At 37.5% G+C, this 27,787-nt stretch overlaps 1 protein-coding gene and 1 long non-coding RNA gene across 4 annotated transcripts; both read left to right on the forward strand.

The window, feature by feature from the left end:
• The first annotated feature begins 1,285 nt into the window (after positions 1-1,285).
• Positions 1,286-27,675, forward strand: LOC311085001 (complement factor H-related protein 5-like). 3 transcript variants are annotated; one of them, XM_084117377.1, is made up of 16 exons: positions 1,286-1,450; positions 1,525-1,704; positions 6,795-6,986; positions 7,094-7,297; positions 7,843-8,022; positions 8,285-8,390; positions 8,458-8,534; positions 8,886-9,077; positions 9,617-9,796; positions 9,978-10,083; positions 10,163-10,239; positions 10,705-10,896; positions 17,099-17,290; positions 17,395-17,586; positions 27,044-27,229; positions 27,392-27,675. In XM_084117377.1, exons 1-16 carry the CDS (start codon positions 1,384-1,386, stop codon positions 27,583-27,585), a joined length of 2,517 nt encoding a protein of 838 aa, XP_083973503.1. In that variant the 5' UTR covers positions 1,286-1,383; the 3' UTR covers positions 27,586-27,675. The 3 variants fall into 3 exon arrangements, with proteins under 3 accessions (XP_083973503.1, XP_083973502.1, XP_083973504.1); XM_084117376.1 differs by lacking the exons at positions 27,044-27,229; positions 27,392-27,675 and adding exons at positions 18,534-18,719; positions 18,882-19,165; XM_084117378.1 differs by lacking the exons at positions 27,044-27,229; positions 27,392-27,675 and adding exons at positions 18,534-18,719; positions 18,882-19,165 and having other exon boundaries at positions 1,291-1,450; positions 1,525-1,596.
• On the forward strand, positions 20,883-22,156 carry LOC311085013. The gene is made up of 4 exons (XR_014606698.1): positions 20,883-21,015; positions 21,171-21,243; positions 21,424-21,615; positions 22,141-22,156. It is a non-coding gene; the product is annotated as an uncharacterized lncRNA (long non-coding RNA).
• Positions 27,676-27,787: the final 112 nt, after the last annotated feature.

Genomic DNA, 27,787 nt, shown 5'->3' on the forward strand with positions numbered 1-27,787 from the left:
CCATTTTAACATGCTATAAAAGTGATCTGTGGGGTATTTTGAGCTTATACTTCACATACACACTCGGGGACATCAGAGACTTACAGTATTTTACATCTTGTAAAAAGGGGTATTATAGGTACCCTTTCAAAAGAAATCATGAGATGAATTGTAATTATATTATTCTTTTGAGAGCCATAGTAAGTAACATTTAAAAAAAAAAAAATCTGCACAAGTGGAAAACAAATGCTCAGTAATATAGTAGTCTTTATAGTTCAGAAAGGAAGTCCCTTGCAAGGGCATCTTTGTATTTGATGGTCTTTGGCATCAACAAGCTTGAAAACCCCTCATCTAAATAAATTGATATCCAATCCACATGCATTATCTAACTTTCTACCTGCTCTACATACATAACATAAAAATGTACATATAAATGTACAATAACATAAGTATGTAACATAAAAAGGGCAGCTCTGGTGACAGACAAACAGGAGAGAAAATGTGTAATTTAATCATACTAATTTTAAATAATCAGCCTCACACGATTTGCTCAGAAGAGGTCAGATATCAATACATTGTGAAATCGCAGAAGACTTGCTTCATCAACCTTCAAAAACATCAATTCCGGGATATCTGTATTTGATCTTCCCATACAAAGAGCACTTCATGTTTGCACAGAGTATTTGCTTTGCAACGTGGTTCAATTTTCAAAGCATGTAAAACGTGTTTTTTTACCACAACAGTTCCAAGGGTCCTAAGCTCACATTTGTCAATGTTTTGATGCTAGAGTACATCACACGCAGGAGAGAGAAATTACACAACTCCCTCAAGTGGTTATTGCGAATAAAGTTTTTTTTTTTTTTTTTTTTTTTTTTTTGATCTCAGACTTTGATTTCTTTTTTTACATTGTATAAATAAATTCAAACTGTAATTTCTAAAAAATATATATAATAATAACCTATATATATTGAGAAAAAAATTAAAAATAATGACAAAAGCTATGAAATGTTTAAGATTCATAGGTTTGCAATGCTGAATAAATTGTGTATTTTCTTCTGTTCTCTTCTATTTTCTGGGGGGGTTTTATTCGCTTTTCACTCATTGTTGATAATTGCTGATGATTTACTTGAATTTATTACTATGAATTTAAAAATAAACAGAAAAATGTAAAATGGGTCCATTATCATGTGCGCTCAGACTTTTAAATCTCATTATCTGATTCATTATTATTATTATTGTTGTTGTTGTTGTTATTTGGACAAAATAGACACAACATCTTTTTCACATATAAATAACCCTATATGAACAGTCCTGCCCAGAACTGGCAAATATTAACTAAGTTAAAGACCTTGTTTGGTGAGTTTCTTCATCTCCTAGAGTGAACAAACTAACAGATTGGAGAAAATGAGATCAAGTTTTGCTATTTTATGTGTTTGGATATGCTTTAGTGTTGATGCATCGACACAGAATGGTAAGGCATTTCTATTTTAAATGAATAACATACAGAAAGGACAGCAATGATGTCATTTTCTAATTGTCTAACAGGTTGCTTTGAGATCCCAGAGGAGGAGAATGCAGAAGTTTCTCAAATCTCAAAGAAAGACAACTACTCTGATGGTGATCAACTTGACTACAATTGCAAACATGGCTATGCATCTCCACTAAAAATCACCTACATGTGTAGGGATAGTAATTGGACTAAATTACATGATGGAAAATGTTCACGTAGGTATACAAGACACACACAAACAAAGTTTAGAAATCAGTGGTCTGCTCTAAAAATAATTTTAAATCTAGTTGTATGCATTAAACGTAATTAGAGTAACTTATTATCACGTAATTTCATTGGATTGGACTGCACGTGGCGGTACTGAAAAAGTCACCTATACACTTGAAAATGAAGGGTCCAAAAGTTGGTTTTCACAGAAGAATCATTTTTGGTTCCCCAAAGAACCTTTCATTGAACAGTTCTTAAAATAACCCTTTTTTTCTTAGTGTGAAGATCATTTTAAAATTCTAAAGAACCAAATTCCAATATGAAGAACCTTTTATTTTTAACTTTTTAAGTGGCTGGGCGGCCTGATATAAATGCTTTGGTGCTTATTTTATATCTCATTATCATTTATTTGATAATCTATTTATGAAATGTAATTGATATATCATCATTTCTTTATAACATAATGCATTTTGCTACAAAATAACATGTTGTATAGTTAATATTAATGGGTTGATATTATATATTCTCTTTTATAATATTATTTCATATTTTGGGGCGTTTCTTTCATTATTATATAGTTTATTTTATAAAATTATTTTGTATATTGCTAGGTAAAATACAGTGTAGGAATTAAAATAAAATTGGTTTACAGATTCATATAAATGAATTACATTTGCCAATGGTAGAGATGCTGTCAGACTTCATGTTACATCATGCTGACATTTTTCAAAATACTTTCGTGACAGCAAGAAGTTCCCTTTCATTTGACGCAGTGGGAACGCTCTGCGTGTTTGCGTCGTGAAGCACGTGTGAAATCAGTCCAATGGTGTGACAAGATTTCATAGGCGGGTGACGTCACAAACCAGGAAACTATAAAGCATGCCCAAACAGTGCAATGCTAGCTTCTACCTTCAGTAGGCGCTATATGTGTTGTCTGTCTATATATATACAGTATATGAAAAGTTCAGATGCAAAAGCCTCTAAGTGCCATCTGAAATTTTTATAAAGCTTATATATTTAAGTAATTTCACTTAAATGACAATTAATAGATCATTTGCATTGCCATTTAAGTGAAATTATTGAACTTAAATATACAAGCTTGATAAAAAATTATCATTCTAGAAGAAAATTTGAGATGGCACCTAGAGGCTTTTGCATCTGAACTAGATCCATCCATCTGTTAGATTAGATCTCACAGTCTAAACTGCTGTTTGCTTGCCATACTATATATATATATATATATATATATATATATATATATATATATATAGTATGGCAAGCAAACAGCTGTTTAGACTGTGAGATCTAATCTAACAGATGGATGGATCTAACAGAGAGGTGAGAGACGGACCTGGCCTTATCTCTGCCCTCACCTGCTAGATCCAGTGCCTTCTCTTAAGGTGCGTTCCATTCGACAGGGTCCCTACGCAGTGTTCACTGCTCCCTACTCCTTGAACACGGTACATCAGTTGAAGTGGACTTCACTGACAATAATTGCTCATTTGGAATGCTCTGCAACATCATCAAAGAAAGGCAACAACGGGGTTGCACAGATTATGATATAACTTAAATAAATATTGTAATTTACTTTACTTTCAAATTTAAAATCATATTAAAAGGCCTATATATACAAAACATGTAACCTATCTAATAAATAAAAATCAAAACATTGTATTAGTTTATTAGACTACTTACATAAGCTGTACTGTACTGTCATTTAATATGAAAATAATTTTTGGTTATCTATATATAAATGTGCTCTTAATATGGTCTTAATAATTGTAGAGGTCTCATCTCGTACGTTTTCTTTCCCACCCGCAGCTGCATAGCATTAGCAAACATTCCTGAGGTAAATAAAGTAGAATTGAAAAAAAAAATGACTGCGCCTCGGCTGCTTCTCAACACTTTTCATTTGTGTAGATATTCATACAATAGACTATGGAAATGTAACATTCATCACCCCAACCATTCATAAATACTCTAGTTTGTTTAATAATAACAATATTCATGAATACTCAAATGCATACGTAAACTCAATTTTAATTTAAAATCTCTTCCAACGGCTCTGCTCTATGGTTCAGACTGGTGATGCGGTACACAATGCCAGTTGGTTGATTTTCGCTCTCCACTTCCTGCGAATGTATCGTTGTTCCCTTATTTCCTACACCGTTTGCGGTGCATTTCAAACTGAACATGTTTGTTCCCTTCGGATTGGAATCTTACTTAATATGGCGAAAAACCCTGTGAAGTCCACTTCGCAGTCCACTTACGGTCGAATGGAGCGCACCTTTAGTGTTCGGAAGCACGCTTTGCAGTTACTTCCGCACTGGGTGAGGCACCGGTGCTTCAAGTATCCACCTCTAAGGAGTTGGATGTTGAAAGCATCCAGGCAGGAAAGGTTGAGGACTCGCCACCTCACTCTCCAGCCCGTGAGGAGCTGGTGGAGGTTGTGAGGAGCGCTGTTGCCAAATTAAACATTGACGCTGTCAACACAGAGGTTTCAGGAGGCCAGCAAGCAGGCGGCGGTGTTCCAGAAGCATCTCCCCCACTGCTCTCAAGTCTCTGGGGCTGCTGAGTGAGAGCAGTCAGCTCCTCACATGTGCTGCACAAAAACAGAGCGTTGCTACCCGAGTTCCCCCCAGAAAGAAGGGCGATCGTGAAGGCGCTCTCAACCGCAGCCTTCGAGGGGTAAGATGGATCATTATCACCAAGAAGGCTGTGGTAAAGAGGCGCCAGACCTCTGAGGGTAGTTTCCTGCAGGGGGGGGGAGTGGTCAACACCTCATTATACGGTGCCCATTTCCCCTTCAGGGCGCAGCGGTCTCTGGCGAGCCCATATATCAGTGACTGCCCGGAAACGTAGCAGCTCTGGGATGCTCGCCCCCTCTGAGGAGGTTCTCAGAGCTACCAGTTGGGTTGTCCCCTGCCAGTGCGCTGCTTTAGGGCACCGAAGTGGTTGCTCAAAAAACAGCCAAAACCAAAACCAGCTCGAGAGGCTGGCTCTCTTAGTAGATTTTCTGGCAGTGTGGAAACTACTACCAAATACAGTATATCTTGATGGGTCCTGCACACAGTCAAAAAAAAAATTGTTTAGTCTACAATTTGAGTCTCGCCCACCCAGATCTATGTTGGGTCCTACCCACAATAGAGGGCCCCGAGCAGGCTCTGGTTATGGAACAGGAGGTAAAAGCTTTGTTTGGGAAAGGGGCCAGAGAACATGTACCTGCCCCCGACAGAGAAATCGGTTTCTACAGCAGATATTTTATCGTTCCAAAGAAGGATTTTGGATCTGCATTATCTGAACCGCTCAAGTTCAAAATGTTTACCTTGAGAAGGATTGAACCACAGATCAGATCAGAGGACTGGTTTGTTACAATAGATCTTAAAGGGGGGGTGAAACACTCAGTTTCAGTCAATCTCATGTTAATCTTGAGTACCTATAGAGTAGTATCGCATCCTTCAAATCTCCAAAAAGTCTTTAGTTTTATTATATTTATAAAAGAAAGATAGGCTGTACCGAGTCTTTCCGGAAAAACCTGAGCGGCTGGAGGCGTGCTGTGTGGGCGGAGCTAAAGAATCACGAGCAATTTCAATAAACAGACACCTACAGTGGCCAGCTAAACACATGTATTTAAACACACACACACCATACATCGCATGCTCCATAGATACATTAACTATACGTGATCATGTTGTTTACTTGCTGTGCTTACGCGCCGATAGCTAACAACACACAGACATTTCGAAGCAGTTATACTCACCGCTTGCGGTTCCAAAACGCACAATTCTTAGGATGGGCCGTGAACCTTTATATTAACGATAAAGGTTCACGGTCCATCCTAAGAATTAACGAAGAATTAGGCGAACTGGGCCTTGTTTATAAAACAATCATCGTCGAAATGCAGGGAACGTTGATGGGCGTACTGCTTTCACTTTCTCGCTCTCTTGCTCTGGTCTACGGGTGCGCGCGCGCCCTTCCGGGAGAAGTGCCTTAGGACCCGTATAAGGAAATTCCACCCCATCTGACGTCACACATGCCCCTACTCGAAAAAAACTTTCTGAAACTTGTGACAAACCGAAAGGAGTATTTTTGGCACAGAAATACTCCTTCAAACGTACAATTTAATTTTTGAAACTTTGTCCATGTTTAGCATGGGAATCCAACTCTTTAACAGTGTAAAAAACTCAGTATGCATGAAATAGCATTTCACCCCCCCTTTAAGGACGCATACTTCTAGGTATCCATCCTTCCACAACACAGGAAGTTCATTCCTGAGGTTAGCTTTCGGGGGCGAAGCTTACCAATCTCAGGTTCTTCCATTAGGTCTAGCTTTATCACCCCACATGTTCATCAAATGCCTGGATGCAGCACTGGCACCACTGTGTCTTCAGGGCATCCGCTTTCTGAACTACATCAACGATTGGTTGATTTTAGTTCAGTCGCATCAGCAAGTGGTTCGTCATCAAGATGTCATTCTCGCGTACTTGAAAATGCTGGGGTTAAATTAATCAAAAATGCCCCTCTCAAACAAATATCAATGATAATATTGTGGTTAATAAAACAAAATGCATTTGATTGTAATTAACATGACAATGTGTACAAAACTAAAGTAGCCTAAATTCACGTTTATTTTTTACATATTTGTCAGTCTGAGGCGTCATTGCTAACGCGTCGCTATGGGTTGCGTCACTTGCGTGTGTCTTGCTTTGGACTTGACTGAAGGGGGTCAGCCTCCGTTTTCGAGGGTCTAAAACTCCGGAGTAGTGTGCTGTGGACGGTAGGTGTAACCATAGCAAAAGTTATGTTTTAAAACGAAAATGCACTAGTGTAAACATAGGAATTCCAGTCTGGTCAGGAACCTGCTCTCGAGCCAAATATAGTTATTTTATTTGAGTTGCCTATTGAATTTTTCATAAAGTTGTTAGGGATAGACATATATTCCATCTGTAACTCAATACCATATAACAAAAATGTAAGTTGTTATGCTAAACCACTACTCAGTAGTACACAGTTAAAATCAGTAGTATAGTGAATCCAAAACACTGGGCCACATAAGGTATAAATGCTAAATATGTGATCAAGTGTCTGCTTTCTCTAGAGGCAATGTGCCCTCTAAACACAACAGTGGAAGACTTAAAAATAGAGCGATCCCCTGATATTGAGGGTCCCGTCAAACATGGACACAAGTTAATATTTTCATGCAATGGACAAGGGCTGATATTAAAAGGACAGAGAGAAATCACCTGTCAGCCAAATGGAGAATGGAGCAGCCCTTTCCCTAAATGTGAAGGTAAGGACACAGACAACAAAAGCTTTGGATTGGACAAAGATAGATCAATGATAGATCTGTTGTTCACATGGAGGATGCTTGATTTATCAAATCTTTATGTTCTTTAGAGGCAATGTGTGTCGCAAACCTGACTGTATACATGAGATCAGACGTCACTGAGGACGGACACCTGGGGCCTGAGGTTTCAATCAGACCTGGACACACAATAACTCTTTCATGTGTTGGGAAGGGAACAAAATTACAAGGACAGAAAAAAATCACCTGCTTGTCAAGTGGAGAATGGAACGTCCCATTTCCTAAATGTGTAAGAGGTAAGGTTTGCATGTTTACTAGTCGAGTTTTATTAGCAGTAAGCATCACTATTGCTCATATTAAAGTGCAGATTCAATGATTCTCAGCTGATGTTACAATGTCTGTATGTAAATGTAAATGTACAAGGCTCAAACTTGAGACCATTCTGGTCGCATATGCCCCCGAAATTACAAGTGCAAGTAACTGTTGTGGTGCAACCTTTTTTCTAGATATGTTTCATTATTATTATTGTTGTTATTTAGGCAAAACAGAAATTACATATTTTTCACATACAGTATATGATCCCAAATAAACATCATTCAGCACACAAAAGTCCTGCCCAGAACTGGCAAATATTAACTAAGTTAAAGACTGTGTAGTTTCTTCATCTCCTAGACTGAACAAACTAACAGATTGGGGAAAATTAGATAAATTTTTTGCTATTTTATGTGTTTGGATATGCTTTAGTGTTAATGCATCGACACAGAATGGTAAGGCATTTCTATTTTAAATGAATAACATACAGAAAGGACAGCAATGATGTCATTTTCTAATTGTCTAACAGGTTGCTTTGAGATCCCAGAGGAGGAGAATGCAGAAGTTTCTCAAAGTTCAATGAAAGATAACTACTCTGATGGTGATCAACTTGACTACAATTGCAACCATGGCTATACATCTCCACAAAAAATCACCTACATGTGTAGTATTAATAAATGGATTAAATTGCATAGCGCAAAATGTTCACGTAGGTATACAAGACACACACACAATGTTAAGAAATTATATTGCAGTATATTGAATTTTTTCAATATACTGCAATATATGCATTGACCATGTATGGCTATATATTGATACATATAAAATATTTAGAAATTAAAAATACTTTAACTCTAGTTGTATGCATTCAAAATAATCAGAGTAACTTAATATCATGTAATTTCTTTGGACTTCGAAAACTGATTTCTCAGAACTCTGAACTGTATCTTTTGTTTCTTATTCACAATCAGTCAAACGCTGTGAGCTGCCTGAAGATATTCCAAATGGTCGATACACTATTGTGAGTGGTAGCAACTATGTTTTTGGAACAACCATCAAGTATACCTGCAGAGATGGGTGAGTATGTAAGTTTAGACAGATCTATTTAAAAAAATAAAAAAATCTTATGGATATGTTTGTCAAGCTACCAGATGATGAGTCGATTTGACACCAGAACATGTCGGGATGGTGGTTGGGACAATCAAATACCTGCCTGTAAAGGTACTGAAAAAGTCACATACACTTAAAAATTAAGGATCAAACGTGGGTTTTCATGGAAGAACCATTTTTGGTTCCCCAAAATACCTTTCAGTGAACAGTTCTTAAAAGAACCCTTTTTCTTTTTTAGTGTGAGGATAATTTAAAAAATCTGAAGAACCATTTTCCACTATAAAGAACCTTTTGTGGGAAGGAAAGGTTCTATACTCGTCTTTTTTTGGAAATAGGCTCATTGTACAACTCCGTTTTCGAATCACAGAATGTAAAAGCTTTAGATTGGACAAAGATAAATCAATGATAGATCTGTTGTTCACATGGAGGATGCTTGATTTATCAAATCTTTATGTTCTTTAGAGGCAATGTGTGTCGCAAACCTGACTGTAAACATGAGATCAGACGGACACCCGGGGCCTGAGGTTTCAATCAGACCTGGACACACAATAACTCTTTCATGTGTTGGGAAGGAAACAAAATTACAAGGACAGAAAAAAATCACCTGCTTGTCAAGTGGAGAATGGAACGTCCCATTTCCTAAATGTGTAAGAGGTAAGGTTTGCATGTTTACTAGTCGAGTTTTATTAGCAGTAAGCATCACTATTGCTCATATTAAAGTGTAGATTTGATGATTTTCAGCTGATGTTACAATGTCAGTAGTATATGTAAATGTACAAGGGTCAAACTTGAGACCATTCTGGTCGCATATGCCCCCGAAATTACAAGTGCAAGTAATTGTTGTGGTGCGACCTTTTTTCTAGATATGTTTCATTATTATTATTGTTGTTATTTAGGCAAAACAGAAATTACATCTTTTTCACATATATGATCCCAAATAAACATCATTCAGCACACAAAAGTCCTGCCCAGAACTGGCAAATATTAACTAAGTTAAAGATCGTGTAGTTTCTTCATCTCCTAGACTGAACAAACTAACGGATTGGGAAAAATTTGATCCATTTTTGGCTATTTTATGTGTTTGGATATGCTTTAGTGTTGATGCATCGACACAGAATGGTAAGGCGTTTCTATTTTAAATGAATAACATACAGAAAGGACAGCAATGATGTAATTTTCTAATTGTTTAACAGGTTGCTCTGAGATCCCAGAGGAGGAGAATGCAGAAGTTTCTCAAATCTCAAAGAAAGACAACTACTCTGTTGGTGATAAACTTGACTACAATTGCAAACATGGCTATACATCTCCACAAAAAATCACCTACATATGTAGGGATAATAATTGGACTAAATTGCGTGATGCAAAATGTTCACGTAGGTATACAAGACACACACACAATGTTTAGAAATTATTGGACTGCTCTAAAAATACTTTAACTCTAGTTGTATGCATTCAAATAATCAGAGTAACTTATTATCATGAAATTTCTTTGGACTTCGAAAACTGATTTCTCAGAACTCTGAACTGTATCTTTTGTTTCTTATTCACAATCAGTCAAACGCTGTGAGCTGCCTGAAGATATTCCAAATGGTCAATACACTATTGTGAGTGGTAGCAACTTTGTTTTTGGAACAACTATCAAGTATATCTGCAGAGATGGGTGAGTATGTAAGTTTATATTTAGACAGATCTATTTGAAAAAAAGAAGAAAAAAAAATCTTATGGTTATGTTTGTCAAGCTACCAGATGATGAGTCGATTTGACACCAGAACATGTCGGGATGGTGGATGGGACAATCGAATACCTGCCTGTGAAGGTACTGAAAGTCACATACACTTAAAAATTAAGGATCAAAAGTGGGTTTTCATAGAAGAACCATTTTTGGTTCCCCAAAATACCTTTCAGTGAACAGTTCTTAAAAGAACCCTTTTTTTTCTTAGTGTGAAGATCATTTAAAAAATCTGAAGAACCATTTTCCACTATAAAGAATCTTTCCTGTGTGAAGGAAAGGTTCTATGGATGTTAAAGGTTCTTCATGGAACCATGTCACTAAATAACCTTTATTTTTAAGAATGTAAACAGTGCATTAGGCCTATATTTTCCTTTTTTGACTTCACACAAAAATGCAGGTGACATCAGATTGTTGTCATTATATTTTGAATATCCTAAATTATTTTGACCTGTTTAAGCGGCTGGGCAGCCTGATATAACTGCATTGGTTACTGCATGGATTTTGCCATCTGAGGTCCTGAAACTAGACTTTTTTTCTTTTCTTTTATAGAGGTATCATGTGTCCCAGACAAGACAGAGGGAAACATGAAAGTGGAGGGACTCCCTGATTATGATGAATTAATCAAATATGGACACAGGTTGACATTTTCATGTGCTGGTTATGCTCAGATTTTACAAGGACCGAAAGAAATCACCTGCCTGTCGAATGGGCAATGGAGCAGCCCATTTCCCAAATGTGTAGGTAAGGCCACAGAGGGTATATTCAAATTTAATATAACAAAAGACATAGTACATATCTATAAATGAATAAGACTTTTTATATAATTTTTGGTTTATACTATTTTGAATATTGCTACAAAATATTTTGTATAATTAATGTTTATTATTATTTAATAATATTACTCATTCTATTTTATAAGATTTCAGGTGTGATTATTTTAATTATACATGATTTTATTTCACAATACTATTTTGAAAAATAATTTTGTTGTATAATTAATATTAATGTGTTCATATTATATATTCACTTTTATAATATTTCATATTTTGGTGCAATTCTTTCATTATTATATTTCATTAAATTATTTTGTATATTGCTAGGTAAAATACAGCGTAAGAATAAAAAAAAAAAATCGGTTCAGAGATTCACATAAATGAATTAGATTTCCCACGGGTAGAGATGCAGTCTGACTTCATGTGACGTTAGCTGACGTTTTTTAATGCAAGTCCACTGGAGGCGAGTGTAGTAATGAACCCGTGAGCAGTTTAATTAATCCATAGTAAGCAAATACAAAACATAGAATTGACTGGACTATGAGCGGACTTGACCATGAGCGGACTTGACCGAAACAATCACCAACAGCAGGTTACACTGAACAAAGCTAGACAAAGGAACAATGAAACATGAGGGCTATTTATACAGAGACTAATGACCAAACAAGGAACACGTGTGAACAATTAGGACAGAGAGCCAATAAGAAAACAGAACTGAGAAACACATGACAAAAAAAAAACATGAGAATATGACACGTACACATGGCACATATATGAGGATCAAGGGAATCAATCGATGCAGCGCAAGTTCCCTAGAAAGGGAACGCCTCGGATATATATATATATATATATCCTCACATCTCCAAAACCATTATTTTTCAGGAAATTAAAAAAACGCATATTTTTTGAGTCATTAGACATTGTATCGTTAAAGTTGGTATCATACCTTATATTGCTATCATATACTGTTGTGTACCAACATTAACACAACATTTTCCCAAAATTATGTTTAATCGGAGATACAAGATTTATGACTTTGGAGCAGGGATATACAAGGTTACGCTGTCATTGATAAGAATGGAACAGACACAGACGTCGCTGCTGCCCGTAGTGTTCATCAAAGTCTGCGGTTGCGTTGAGCCTTTTGACAAGAGAGCTAATCAAAGCTAATGATTGTGGTAACATACATCTTCCTAAACTCTATTTTAAATGGTTAAGACCTATGAGTGATTCACTACCAAAAAAAAACGATAAACTGACTAGGCTGTCTAATTGGCGGAAATGAATCTGCATGCAAACAAAGTCGGCGGTCGCGTTGAGCCTTTTGACAAGTGGAAAGGCTTCAATAGTTAACCAAAGCTAATGACTGTGGTTACATACATCTTCCTAAACTCTATTTCAAAGGTTTAAGAGCTATAAGTGATGCAAAACAAAAAACGATGAGGCGGAAATTAGCCTAATCTGCACGCAAACTTACCTTCGTGGCTCACAGGCTTCCTTCTGTACCAAAGCATTATAGCTATCGATTTTTAACAAAACAGGCCTACTCAAATGTCTCTATCTCTAACCTAAATATTTTCACTTGTTATTGTCTAAAAACAGACAGAGTTATCCAGGCGGGCAGGGTTTTCTATTATTTTGAAGGTACCCCCGGGCGCCGCCATTGGCTAGCGGACCCCCACCTGCTGTTAGCATCCCATTGACTCCCATTCATTTTGGCGTCATTTTGACAGCGAATAACTTCACATCTGAGGCGTTTAAAGACTGCATTTGTCCATTATTTATTTCTAAAGACACACGAAAATGTATAATAGGCTTCATTACCTTGTAGCTTCCGTTATGGCCCCGTAGAAGCAATTTTTGTAAAAATAGGCTAACGATTGCGTCATAACCACGCGACTCTCTGTCACACAGTAGAGAATTACCGTATGGACAGGAGGAGAAGCTTGAGGGCAATCGGGGGGACGTGGAGGCAAAGTGACAAAATAATTAATCAGAATACATAGCAAACGTTTCTCTTGCTCATAGCTCATGGACAGCTCCTACTCACACTCTCCGTCTCTGTAAGTTTCGGAAGGGAATGATTTAGATTTCGCTTGGCACAGCTACTAGAAGACAGACGGGTTGCTCACGTCACATCTACGTCGTCAAGCTCAGTTTGAGTCTGCGCAGTACGCTCGACCCCCAGGAAGTAAGAGTTTCTAATTGGCTTCACTTTGTCTCCGTTGAATCCAATGGGGTCGCTGTGTCCATTTCTTTTACTGTCTATGGAGTTATCCAAAGGTAGGCTTACTTGGCGCCACTAACCTTGCTACTTGGGGTATTTTACATGCACAATGCCAACTTCAAGTCAGTATAATAATAATAAAAACAATAATTTAATGGTGGTATCCAAAACATTTAATTCAATTCAAGTATTTATTAGATAAATTTTAAAACGTCAATGCACATGTATAATAAGCCTATAGTAGGCCTAATAATAAGCCTAGTAATAAGTAGATATTTAAAATACATCAATAATTGATATCATAGTTTAACACAGATAAAATCCTAGTTAACGCTTGCTTTACGTGTTGCTCAACGAGGATTTCTTAATCGCTGAGACTTTCAATCTTGAGAAGACAAAATACTGTCCATTGTACAAAATGCTCCCACGGGGTGAAGAAGAGGTGGAGTTACGAGGATTCTCAGACAGTTGAAGTGTCCAATGGAGTTAAGAGATTTGCTATCAAGCCATTTTCAACACTTTAGATAAATAACAGACCCACATGGGATTGAACAATAGCATCGATTTGTGAAAAAATATGAAATTGACCAAATTTGGACATAGGAGGTTTCCGCCCGACAGCGACAATATATAGGCTTCACAGGATGCTTGAGACTCATCAAACATCCATTTCTTTGTCCTCTTTCTTTTGAAAATCTGATTTGTAGCAGTCTGTCACAACCAGCCCCATAAGTATCACATTTTTCCCTGACTTCACCAATGAAAGCGATCAATGAATTGTACAAAACTGAGACAGTGCACAGGTCTCGGTCAACCTGCTGAGGTGCTTTGCTTACTCCATTGACCCGGTTAAACACTTCGTCCCAAACAACAGATAAAATGGTGGTTTCCAGGTTATCCATAAATTTGCATTTTTGGGGTTTTCGTGATTGTAATGGATACTCTCCAAAGCTTCCTTGATTGCTCCAAATCCAACTCTGAGAGCTCTCGCATCAGCTTTCGCAGACCATCTAGTGGCAGTTAAGATTTTCAGAGTAAGGGTCCGTCCTTCACACTTCACATGATATGACATGAATTTTTTCCAATGTTTTGTTGAGGCTGAATTTTATTTATTTTTTACAGCATTTGAGCGAATACAAAAAACGATGTTGCTTCAATGCAGTACTCGGCAGCATATGATCAAACTAAATTCAGAGAATGGGCTGAGCATGGGACATATTCTACAAGTGGATTTGCGTCTTTAATTCTGTCCTGAAGTCCAGAATATCTGCCAGACATTTTATTAGCATTGTCATAACTTTGGTCTCGACAATCCATCAACTCAATGATATGTTCTTTTATGGCCTAAATGAGCTTGTTTGCAATGTTTTCTGCAGTATGGCTCTTGAGGTTCACCACTGTCCTGTTGGACATAGCGAATGATCAGAGCAAGTTGGTCAGTGTGAGTGATGTCTGGAGTAGAATCTACAATCAAGTAGAAATACTTTGCGCTTGTGATTTCAACCAAAATCATGTGTAAAAATGTGTCAGCCATGACACAAATAAACTCATCACACGTTGTAGAAGAAAGATAGTTTTCCAGAACCATGCTTAGAAAGATGTTCAGACAACAGGGGGTAAAATTCGCTGATCAACTCAAGACATCCCAAAAAATTTCCATTTCTCGTGAGGCGAGCTGTTTGTTCTCGCCACAAAAAGGCAATCCGCGGAAATTTTACCATGCCAATTATGCACCTTATAATATTACGCCAATATACAGTATTTATTATGCAAGAACATCATTTGCAAAACTAGAGTCTATTCGTGCATCAACAGTCACGCGCGTTGAATGAACTAGCACTGCATTGATATGTTCCGCTGACCCTTCGTGTTCTGATAAACGACTCAATATATTCTTCCGGTTGTTGTATCCTGAAGTAAAGGCTGTTTCAATAGTAGCAGTACACAGACCCATTTTATGGGGAATACACTAACCATTCCCTCAGAAGAACCTCTCCATTTGTCATTCGTCTGTAGAAGTGCTCCCTTGTTAAACTGATGAATTGTTCCGAACTGATGCAGAGAAGTCTCAGATATTTTGCTCAGGTGTGTTGAAGCAAAATTAGTCTCGAGCACTGGCCATTCTGCTGGGTCAGAGCTTACCAAGATTTCACTGTGGATAAACTTTCGGTGTGGCTGGTGATATATGTTTGTGTGTGATAACGGGCTGAGAACCCATGGCTTCTCTTTGCATCAAGTCATTTTCTTTTTTTCCTTTTACAAGCTCCCGATGTCGCGGACATGTTCGCATACGCATTAGCGGCTAAATTTGTGTAACGTGATGATCAGGATGTAGAACGAGGCGTAATAAATATTTTCTTGTATCGTGCAAACCAAATTATATATTTTACATTTTGTTATCATATACATCAATATATCATATACTAGGGCTGTAGTCAAGACCACCTTTGTCGAGTCCAAGACAAGTCCAAGACCAGGACTAGTCGAGTCCGAGTCAAGACCGAGTCCAAAGAGGTTCGAGTCCGAGTCAAGACCGAGTCCAAAAAGGTTCGAGTCCGAGTCAAGACCGAGTCCAGGACAGGAAAAAAAAAAAGCAGTCTGCTAAAAAAAAATATAGGCTAGCCTATAGAAATTAAATCATGTAATAATGAAATAATGAATAATTTTAATTTTATTTAAAATAATTGACTAATTCAAAGAACAAAAAAATAATAATAATTATATAGGCCTAAAGGAGCACACACATTCGTTTTGACTGTCTGATCAGCCTTACATTCTGTTCCTGTCAATCATACACGCGATGTCAACCAATTAAACTGCAGTGACAGTGAGGGAGGGCCGAGCCAACTCACAGACACACACACACACACACACACACAAGAGATGCGGATAAACCGCGGATCGGGCGGATGACGTGACGAAAAATAATATTTTAGCCTACCACTCGTGGAATAGGCAAAGAAAGAAAGGTAAGAAAAAAAGTCGGAAAACTTTGCCCATTAATTAGATGTGCAAGGCAAGCAGGCTAGTTTTCGGGGTGTTATGGACAATTAAAAATGTGAATATTCACGTTGCACTAGCGGTGGACTTTCAGCGAGTTTATTTAAACATTTATTTTTTATAGAGCCGTTTATGAGTCAAAAGAGCCGGCTCTTTTCATTGAGCTGAGTGAAACGAACCGGCTCACGAAAAAGAGCCAAAATGCCCATAGTTATTAGGTGGCCAGTGTTTCACTTTCCCTCCAATAATATTTTGTTTTAATATCGCGGCGACGTATGTGTGATTACTGGGAACATAATAAAGACACCTGGACTCGGTCGAGACCAAAAGCCATATTTGGCAAGACCAGTGGCCGAGACCGAGACAAGTCCGAGTCCGAATACCAGCGAGTCCGAGACCATAGAAAAGCGGTCTCGAGTCCGGACTCGAGTCCAAGACCGGACTCGAGTACTACAGCCCTATCATATATACATTATCATTTTGATCTACCAATTTATAGAGACCAAACATAGTATAGGTGAGGTTACATTGACCGTTGGTTCGATCATAAAATACACAGTATCAAAAAAAATATATATATAATTAAAAGACACTACACAAGACAGTAAATCATTCACACAATGTTCTGGGATGCATGTTCATTTATATATAGAAATTAATGAAGGAAAGTCTTGCCTTAGTTGGGGGGATGGGACCATAGATACCAGAGTGAGTTTTAAAGATTATTTGTTAAATATAACAAATGATTGTGTCTGATTTGTCTTACAACTTATACTCCATCTTTAACTCAATACCGTATAACAAAAATGTAATTGTAATGTTAAACCACTACTCGGTATACACAGTGAAAATCAGTAGTATAGTGAATCCAAAACACTCGGCCACATAAGGTATAAAAGCTTCTGTGTGGATAAATATGTGATCAAATGTCTGCTTTCTCTAGAGGCAACGTGTTCTCTAAGCACAGCAGTGGAAGACTTAAAAATAAAGCGATTGCCTGATATTGAGGGTCCAGTCAAACATGGACACAAGTTAAGGTTTTCATGCAATGGACAAGGGCTGATATTAAAAGGACAGAGAGAAATCACCTGTCAGTCAAATGGACAATGGAGCAGCCCTTTCCCTAAATGTGAAGGTAAGGCCACAGAATGTAAAAGCCTTGGATTGGACAAAGATAGATCAATGATAGATCTGTTCACATGGAGGATGCTTGATTTATCAAATCTTTGTGTTATTTAGAGGTAATGTGTGTCGCAGACCTGACTGTAAACATGAGATCAGACGGACGCCCGGGGCCTGAGGTTTCAATCAGACCTGGACACACAATAACTCTTTCATGTGTTGGGAAGGGAACAAAATTACAAGGACGGAGTAAAATCTCCTGCTTGTCAACTGGAGAATGGGACGAGCCATTTCCTAAATGTGTAAGAGGTAAGGTTCACATGTTTACTAGTCAAGTTTTTTTTAGGAGTGTTTGTAAGCATCACTATTGCTCATATTAAAGTGTAGGTTCGCCGATTTTCAGCCCACTTTGTGTTGTTACATTGTCTGTAGTATATGTAAATGAACAATGTTTACTCTTTCTCTGTTTTACCTGGACAGAGAAATTCCATTTTATTCATCACTTTTATTCAAAAGTCTGCTGGATGACAATAAAAACTCCAAGGCTTTTGTGAAAAGATCAGATTGTATTTCCTCATTCTTGTATTCCCGCCCACAAACAGTTGGATCGACAGAGGGTTATTAACAGAACGGTTATTATAAGAGTAGGTTTATCACAGAAATGTGTATGGTTGTCTACATTTTAAACAACATTATGGTAAAAATGGCTCACTATGGAAACAGATTTCTCTACACAACAGTGTATTCCTTCAGGGAGTTGGACAGAACTGATGGAACAGCAGTTTCTTTTAGCTTTTCCCCTCCATTTGTCCTTAAACACTGTGTTCATAGTCATCCAGTTTGAAAGGGAAGCTACAGACATGGAGGTTTTTCAGATTTTCTGTCACTGTGTTCTAAGAAGTTGCTTTGGTATGTAATTCATCAGCAACCATCCAAAACAACCTTTGCACTAGCTCCATGACGACGAGTTTTGAATGGATAAATGCAACTTAAACTTTCTTCAGAATGTCTCATTTAGATCTATATTATATTATATTGAAAAATCCAACCCCGATCTCTTCAAAGCAGAAAGTTATTTTCTTCAAGCATTTTATTAAAATTACTTTATATTCTCACATAATTTTTATGTGCATTACATTAAAAACATGTTCTGTTGTTTAAGGCCATAAAAAAGGCCTCTGGCTTATATTGAGATGTGTTAATGCCACATTTACTTGGTGATCTAAAAACAAACTAAAAAATGTCTTTGCCCTCAGAGAAATGTGAGCGACCACCACAAGTAGAATTTGCAGATACAACAGAAATGACAAAATCTGAATACAATTCAGGGGAGAGAGTTGAATACGTCTGCTTTAATAAATACACACTGGTTCAGCGTCAGTCCTACTCCAAATACATGACCTGTGAACAAGGCGAATGGAGAGGGAATATTAAGTGTTTGAGTAAGTATGAACACTAAACCATACATCAAAGACACGTTAGGCTTTTCTTACTGTATTTGTTTATTATTATTTGTAAGTTTGATGTAATCTTGTAGTCTTGTAGTGCTGATGAATCAATGAATGTATATTGTAACAGTGACAGTGAGATGTTGTTTGTTTCAGAGCCTTGTTCAGTGACGGTGGAGGAAATGGATAAAAGAGGTATAGAGCTGCGATGGCGTCCACGGGAAAAGATATTCTCACCACATACGGATAGAATCGAGTTTGCATGTCAGAGGGGCAAACATTTAATAGGCAGTATCCTCCTAGAACAATACTGTACTGATGGAGAGATGAATTTGCCTGAGTGTGTGTGACAAGGAGAATAAAACATCACTGATGCATCAGCTGTACTACTAATAAAAAACAAATGGAGCAAATCAAAATAAAAACTTTTTCCCAAGTCAGTTTCGTTGTTTGGGAATTCTTGCAATTAAAACTAAATAAATGATAAAAGCAACATTATATGAAAACGACATTAAAGGAGAAGTTCACTTTTAAAATGAAAATTCTGTCATCATATACTCACCCTCATGTTATTTCAAACCTGTATGAATTTCTTTCTTCTGCTGAACAGAAAGGAAGATATTTAGAAGAATATCAGTAACCAGGCAGTTTTTGGGTCCCATTGACTTCCATAGTAGGAAAAATATATACTATGGAAGTCAATGGGACCCAAAAACTGTCTGGTTACTGACATTCTTCTAAATATCTTCCTTTCTGTTCAGCAGAAGAAAGAAATTCATACAGGTTTGAAACAACATGAGGGTGATTATATGATGACAGAATTTTCATTTTAAAAGTGAACTTCTCCTTTAACTCATTTAATGCCAGCTAAGTGAGCATTTGTGTACAATGCAAAAAGCCTGTAAGACCAAAGAGAAAGCTGAAAATAATCATATGTGTGTGTGTGTGTGTGTGTGTGTGTGTGTGTGTGTGTGTGTGTGTGTGTGTGTGTGTGTGTGTGTGTGTGTGTGTGTGTGTGTGTGTGTGTGTGTGTGTGTGTGCAAAAGCCTTTAAGTGCCATCTGAAAATTTACAGAATGGTCAATTTTATCAAGCTTGTATATTTAAGTTCAGTAATTTCACTTAAATGACAATTAATAGGTAATTTTCATTGGCATTTAAGTGAAATTACTAAACTTAAATATACAAGCTTGATAAAAAATAATCATTCTAGAAGAAAATTTCAGATGGCAGATGGCTGACAGATGGGTGTCAGCCACACTCTCAGCACTAGATTCCTACACACACTCCCAATCACCTGATTATTGATCAGCACTGCATCCAATCATCACTGCAACGTAAAAGCACACTCACTTCAATTCACTCTTGCCTGGTCTCATTGTTCTAACCTCAACACCTATACCCGACAACCTACCTGGATACTTACCTGAACGTTCCAGACCTGAACGTTCCAGTCTTGTGTCTGCTTCTCATCTCCAGTCTCCTGGTTCACCTGCCAGCCATCCTCTGCAACCACATCAAGATAAAAACTTTTATGCATTATGTCAGTAAGAGCATATATCTTCCAACCAGATACTCACCTGCCATCTTGCATCTTGTTTCTGAATAAACGGAGTTTTGGTATGTACAGTATGTGTATTTGCAAATATGGGGGTAAGGAAATGCATGAGTTATTAAACTTTCTCTACTTTGTTCCATTTAATGAAATTGTGCTCTGGGATTCCTTTCAATTACAAATATATTCTGACCATGAGTTAGGAGCAATAATACATAAATAACAGAACTTTTAATATTTATATTAAACATCTGTATTGATATGTTTTCTATGCTTACAGAACTGACAAGTCTATTTTAAATACATTAAACAAAATGTAGACTCTTCAAACTAAAGCGAAAATTTTGGTCACAAATGGAATTAAATAGATTCAATTGCAAAACTCCAGCTAATATTAACGCACAAACATAGACCAAGTTACAGTTCTGTGCTGTTTAAGCTCATTTTTGTGAGCCTTTTTGCATTCAAACTCAATAGTTTAATTGGAACGTGAATTGTGCAGTACATCTATTTAGTCATATTATTGTCTCAAATAATGCAAAATTACAGATTTCGCCCTTAAATAAAAGAACACTGTTAAGTTTTCATATAGCCTAATCATTGGGGGTGGAGCTGAGTCCTGTTTGAATGGGCAGAAGGAAGGGGGAGATTGCCTTTTTCTACATTACACAGACTTCAAAGATTCATATGGCAACTGGTCTTAAGACTGTTCGTGAACAAATCTTTTGGAAAACAGGTAATATCAGAATTTTCCATCCATACTATTTTAGGTTTAATGCTAAAGAAATATATAGGAAATAAGGAAAGTGTAATTCTTGAAATACTCCATGTTCAGTCGATACTGTTTATTAGTCTTGGAATCTGTACTAAGCAATATTTCATGTTTTACAGCTTAAAATGAAATATTTTAAGAGAGTTCTCTTTCTTCTATTAACGATCGTGGATGTCTCAACAAATGCTCAAGGTAACACAATACAAAAAATAGCATGTTTTATGTTGTACAAAAAAAGCATGTTTTTGAATATATTTTCCCCCCTTTTCATGCCATTAGTTTATATGAGATACAATTAAACTGCTCTTTATTCCAGTAAAACTATAACATCTATCTTTTTATATTGATTGAATTGTATTTCTTCTTCTACAGAAGTAACATGTGAGGGCGAACAACTCATCAATGTTGACATTTTAATTGGACATCCAGGTACCGTTTCACCTTATAAACCTGGACATATCTTAGTTTTTCGATGCACAGATGTGAACTTGAAGATGTACGGCCAACGCACAATTGAATGCCTGTCAAGTGGAAAATGGGATAACCCATATCCAAAATGTGGAGGTATGAAGAGATACTACAGTAATATATATGCTTTAAATATTTAAGGTTTGTTTTAACTAATGAAACGTTTTTTTTATAATGTTGAAAAAATATTGTAATTTATATAAAACAATTAATGCATTATTTTATGCTTTATTCATTAAAACATCTATCATTCAATACACGCACACATGAACTCTGTCCCAAACTGGCAAATACTTTAAGATTTTGTTTGCTGTCCTATTTTATCTCTTAGCGTGAAGTTAATTAACAACTAACTAGCCTCAGTCTACACTACACAGCAAAAGTAAAAAATATATATAAAAAAATTTAGATGCCGGTGCGATTGAAATGTACCAGATAGCCTATTGTGGTTGTAGGGCAAAGTTAATTTTGTGAATTAGCCTAATATGAATTTCACCTTTGAAAAAAAAAACTGTAGGTCTGATAGTTGATATTGTATATTAAGAAATATGACATATATTCTCTTAAATAGATAAGTCCAGATAAGGACACTGCAGTGAGCATTCCCTCTAAAAACAACAGTGGAAGACTTAATAATGGAGCGATTCCCTGAACTCAAGGGTCCAGTTAAACCTGGACACGGTTCTAAATGTGGTTCTAAAATTATTTCATTCAGACCTGGACACACAATAACTCTTTCATGTGTTGGGAAGGGATCGAAATTACAAGGACAGAGTAAAACCACTTGCTTGTCCCATTTCCTAAATGTGTAAGAGATAAGGTCACATTATGTAAAAGCATTTAATTACTTGTCAGTACTTTTACATCACGTTTTTTGGAACGTAACTCATTGGCATGTAAGTCTCTCTTGACTTGGACCAGGAAGCAACATAGTTACGCACTAGCAATGTGACAGCGGGTTTTGCATGGATAAACCACTTGAATTTTCTTCAGAAAAACTAAAGAGTCAAAAGTGGGTTTTCACAGAAGAACCATTTTTGGTTCCCCAAAAGACCTTTTAGTGAACAGTTCTTAAAAGTACCCATTTTTCTTAGTGTGAAGATCATTTTAAAAATCTGAAAAACCATTTTCCACTATAAAGAAAAGACTGTTAAAGGTTCTTCATGGAACCAGATGTCAATAAAGAAGCTTTATTTTTAAGAGTGTAAAGGTTGCATTAGGCCTATATTTACTTATACTAAAACACAAACACAAAAATGCAGGTGACATCAGATTGAAAAATTTAGTTATGCTAAACCACTACTCAGTAGTACACAGTGAAAATCAGTAGTATAGTGAATCCAAAAACACTGGGCCACATAACTTATAAATTATTCTCTGTGGATAAATATGTGATCTGGGGCCTCATTTATAAAACTTTGCGTAGGATTTGCGTCAGAAGTGGCGTACGGATGAAACATAGGACGTGCGTACGCACTGAAATATTCGGATTTATAAAACCGTGCGCACGCACATCCTACGCAGTTTTCCCTTAATAAATCACAATCAATTCTAAATGTAGCGCAGCTTTTGCGGCTTCATGTCACGCCCATAGTTGCCCATAAATAGTCCGTGAAACGCCCACAAGTTAATATTCATCGATTGCGAAATCATGGAAAACACAGAGAGGAAAACCAAGAAACGTAACTTCACTCAATGTGAAGTAGAAATTATCGTTGGCGAGGTGGAAAAGAGGAGTAAAATGTTGTTTGGAGGGCACAGTGTGGGCATTACTAATGCCAAAAAGGCACTTGAGTGGCAAAAGGTTGCAGACACCGTTAATGCTACAGTCTCACAACCCCGGACCGTGGCCGAAATAAAAAAGAAATGGTCGGACATCAAAGTCGATGCAAAAAAGCGTCTAGCGTGTGTCTGCGGGTGGGGGAAAGGGGACACCGGAGCTGACCCCTCTTGATGACGAGAGACTGGCGGCAATTATTGGGGAATCCCTATTAAAGGAGACATATCATGCTTTTAAATCGTTCCTTTTTACATATAAATCATACATTTGTAGTCTATATAAAGCGGAACTGCAATGCTTGGGTCTGAGTTCCTCATTATTATAGCTCCACAGGCCCCTTTTCTACCCCTTTTCTGATGTGCGTCTGAGAGCAACTTGTTTTGTTGCAGTCTCTTTAAATACAATTGAGACACTTCATACCCCGCCCCCTCTCCAGGTTGCAGAGGTGACACTCGGTTCAACTCCACCCCGTTCGGCCATTTTTGTAGTTTGACAGCAGAGATACGATTATCTAGCGGCACAGAAACTTTTTATTCACACGTTATTAACAAAATGTCAACAACGGAAGACTTGTCCAGCCAGCCTTACATGTTCGAGCCAGAGTCGGAGCCGGAGCGAGATGAAAATGAAGACGACGAACCTGCAGAACAACGTCTTCATATGGATGTATCGCAATGGTGTGTACTGTATTTACACATGAAACTTTGGTCTTCCGACCTTTTACCACCGTGTCGATTTATTTTGATTAATATGTGCGAGGGAGAGAGGGCAAGACAGCATCTAGTTTGGAGACGGTGAAGTCTTGTTTACACTTTCGCCTGGCTCCGAAGAGAGAGAGTGAGCGCGCGCGCGACCGGGTCTCTCTCTCTGCTCGTTCTTTCAGTTAAACATGCGTCCTGTAACAAGCGCAGCAGTTCATCTACATTAAACGGTGTAATGAAGCGTGTGGGTTACTACATCCAACAACCGAACATTTTAACTTACCCTCTCGTAACTTCTGCATCCTTTAGCTTGGACTACAAAATTGCAGCGAGAAATAAAAATGGCGGATTGCTCGAAGTGGTGGGCTGGAAGTCAATGTCCTTATTTGGCAGTTCCGCTGCAAATACTGTGACGTAATAGTTCAAAAAACGTCATAGAGAACAGAAAAATCGGAACAGGTTGAAAAATATGACCAAAACAGAATATAAAGATATCAACGAAGCACCTAAAGAGAATAATTTCAACTTTTCTGTACTTCTAAACACTCCAAATATACAACAAAATGTATTTAAGGGCTAAAAAAGTGGATTTAGCATGATATGTCCCCTTTAAGTGGAGTGGTGACTGAGGCGGAGGGGGACACTGACGCGCAAGATGCACTGGATGACATAACATGCCAATATTATTGCAGAACATATTTCACTTTTCTTTTTGCAAATATGTGTTAATTTGCATTTCTGTTGTAATCTTCGTTTGATTTTGTTTGTTTTACACTGCAGATCGACCAAAAGGGTGTTCGTGTAGGCTGTTAATTGTAAGACTTGCTTTGTGAAGTCTTCATGTTATTTATGAGAGGCAGTATTGCCATTTCTTTTACACAACGGTCTACAGTTTCACACATTTTCACACACTTTCACGTGTTTCTTCCATCTGCCGACGGTGTCGCCATTTCTCAATTTCACCCGTTTTTGTGCGTACGCCTGGGTCAGAGTTTGCGTGAAGGACCGAACATTTTCCCGTCAAGTTTGCTTTTTATAAATACCAATTATTGCGTAGAGAGCGGCGTACGCCTTCTTTTGTGCGTACGCAACGTTTATAAATGAGGCCCCAGATGTCTACTTTCTCTAGAGCAGTGTTCTTCAACCCTGCTCCTGAAGGACCCCCAACACTACATGTTTTCTTTTTCTCCCTAATCAAACACACCTGATTCAACTCATCAGCTCATTAACCCATGCGATAATGAGCTGACGAATTGAATCAGGTGTGTTTGATTAGGGAGAAAAAGAAAACATGCAGTGTTGGGGGTCCTTCAGGAGCAGGGTTGAAGAACACTGCTCTAGAGGCAACATGTTTTCTAAACACAACAGTGGAAGACTTAAAAATGGAGCGATCCCCTGATATTGAGGGTCCCGCCAAACATGGACACAAGTTAATATTTTCATGCAATGGACAAGGGCTGATACTAAAAGGACAGAGAGAAATCACCTGTCAGCCAAATGGAGAATGGAGCAGCCCTTTCCCTAAATGTGAAGGTAAGGACACAGATGGAAAAAGCCTTGGATTGGACAAAGATAGATCAATGATAGATCTGTTGTTCACATGGAGGATGCTTGATTTATCACATCTTTATGTTCTTTAGAGGCAATGTGTGTCGCAAACCTGCCTGTAAACATGAGATCAGACGGACACCCGGGGCCTGAGGTTTCAATCAGACCTGGACACACAATAACTCTTTCATGTGTTGGGAAGGGAACAAAATTACAAGGACGGAGTAAAATCTCCTGCTTGTCAACTGGAGAATGGGACGTCCCATTTCCTAAATGTGTAAGAGGTAAGGTTCACAGGTTTACTAGTCGAGTTTTTTGTAAGCAGCACTATTGCTCATTATAAAGTGTAGGTTCGCCGATTTTCAGCCCACTTTGTATTGTTACATTGTCTGTAGTATATGTTAATGAACAATGTTTACTCTTTCTCTGTTTTACCTGGACAGAGAAATTCCACTTTATTCATCAGCAAAAGTCTGCTGGATGACGATAAAAACTCCAAGGCTTTTGTGAAAAGATCAGATTGTATTTCCGCATTTTTGTATTCCTGCCCACAAACAGTTGGACCGACAGAGGGTTATTAACAGAACGGTTATTATAAGAGTAGGTTTATCACTGAAATTTGTATGTTGTCTACATTTTAAACAGCATTATGGTAAAAATGGATCACTATGGAAACAGATTTCTCTACACAACAGTGTATTCCTTCAGGGAGTTGGACAGAACTGATGGAACAGCAGTTTCTTTTAGTTTTTCCCCTCCGTTTGTCCTTAAACACTGTGTTCATAGTCATCCCGTTTGAAAGGGAAGCTACAGACATGGAGGTTTTTCAGATTTTCTGTCGCTGTGTTCTAAGAAGTTGCTATAAGTTACTAAAGCAAGGCTGTATTTGACTCTGATCAAGTCTATCCATTAGGAGCATACTGGTGGGAGTGGCCTTGGTTGGCAACATGCCCAGTGCATTATGGGTGTTGACCTTTACCTATGCCTATTTGGCAAAAGGAAAGACAGTGGCCCCGTTTTCTCTAATCAGGTAGCTTCAATTTCAACAAAAGAAAAGTGCCTTTCTACCACAAAGACAGCCACGTTTTATTGAGTCATTTTGCCAGCAGAGAATTACTCCTTTAAAGTTTGTGCTCAACTTTGGTATGTAATTCATCAGCAACCATCCAAAACAACCTTTGCACTAGCTCCATGACGACGAGTTTTGCATGGATAAATGCAACTTAAACTTTCTTCAGAATGGCTAATTTAGAGCTAGTTTATATTATATTATATTATATTTATTTTATTAAAAAATCCAACCACGATCTCTTCAAAGCAGAAAGCATTTTATTAAAATTACCTTATATTCTCTCATTAATTTAATGTGCATTACATTAAAAACATGTTCTGTTGTTTAAGGCCATAAAAAAGGCATCTGGCTTATATTGAGATGTGTTAATGCCACATTTACTTGGTGATCTAAAAACAAACTAAAAAATGTCTTTGCCCTCAGGGAAATGTGAGCGACCACCACAAGTAGAATTTGCAGATACAACAGAAATGACAAAATCTGAATACAATTCAGAGGAGAGAGTTGAATACGTCTGCTTTAATAAATACACACTGGTTCAGCGTCAGTCCTACTCCAAATACATGACCTGTGAACATGGCGAATGGAGAGGGAATATTAAGTGTTTGAGTAAGTATGAACACTAAACCATACATCAAAGATGCGTTAGGCTTTTCTTACTGTATTTGTTTATTATTATTTGTAAGTTTGATGTAATCTTGTAGTCTTGTAGTGCTGATGAATCAATGAATGTATATTGTTACAGTGACAGTGAGATGTTGTTTGTTTCAGAGCCTTGTTCAGTGACGGTGGAGGAAATGGATAAAAGAGGTATAGAGCTGCGATGGCGTCCACGGGAAAAGATATTCTCACCAGATGGGGATAGAATCAGCTTTGCATGTCAGAGGGGCAAACATTTAATAGGCAGTATCCTCCTAGAACAAACCTGTAATGATGGAGTGATGAATTTGCCTGAGTGTGTGTGACAAGGAGAATAAAACATCACTGATGCATCAGCTGTACTACTAATAAAAAACAAATGGAGCAAATCAAAATAAACACTTTTTCCCAAGTCAGTTTCGTTGTTTGGGAATTCTTGCAATTAAAACTAAATAAATGATAAAAGCAACATTATATGCATGTATGAAAACGACATTAACTCATTTAATGCCAGCTAAGTGAGCATTT

This window comes from Abramis brama, assembly GCF_963993115.1.
Source record: "Abramis brama genome assembly, chromosome: 6".
In the NCBI taxonomy this organism is placed as follows: domain Eukaryota; kingdom Metazoa; phylum Chordata; class Actinopteri; order Cypriniformes; family Leuciscidae; genus Abramis; species Abramis brama.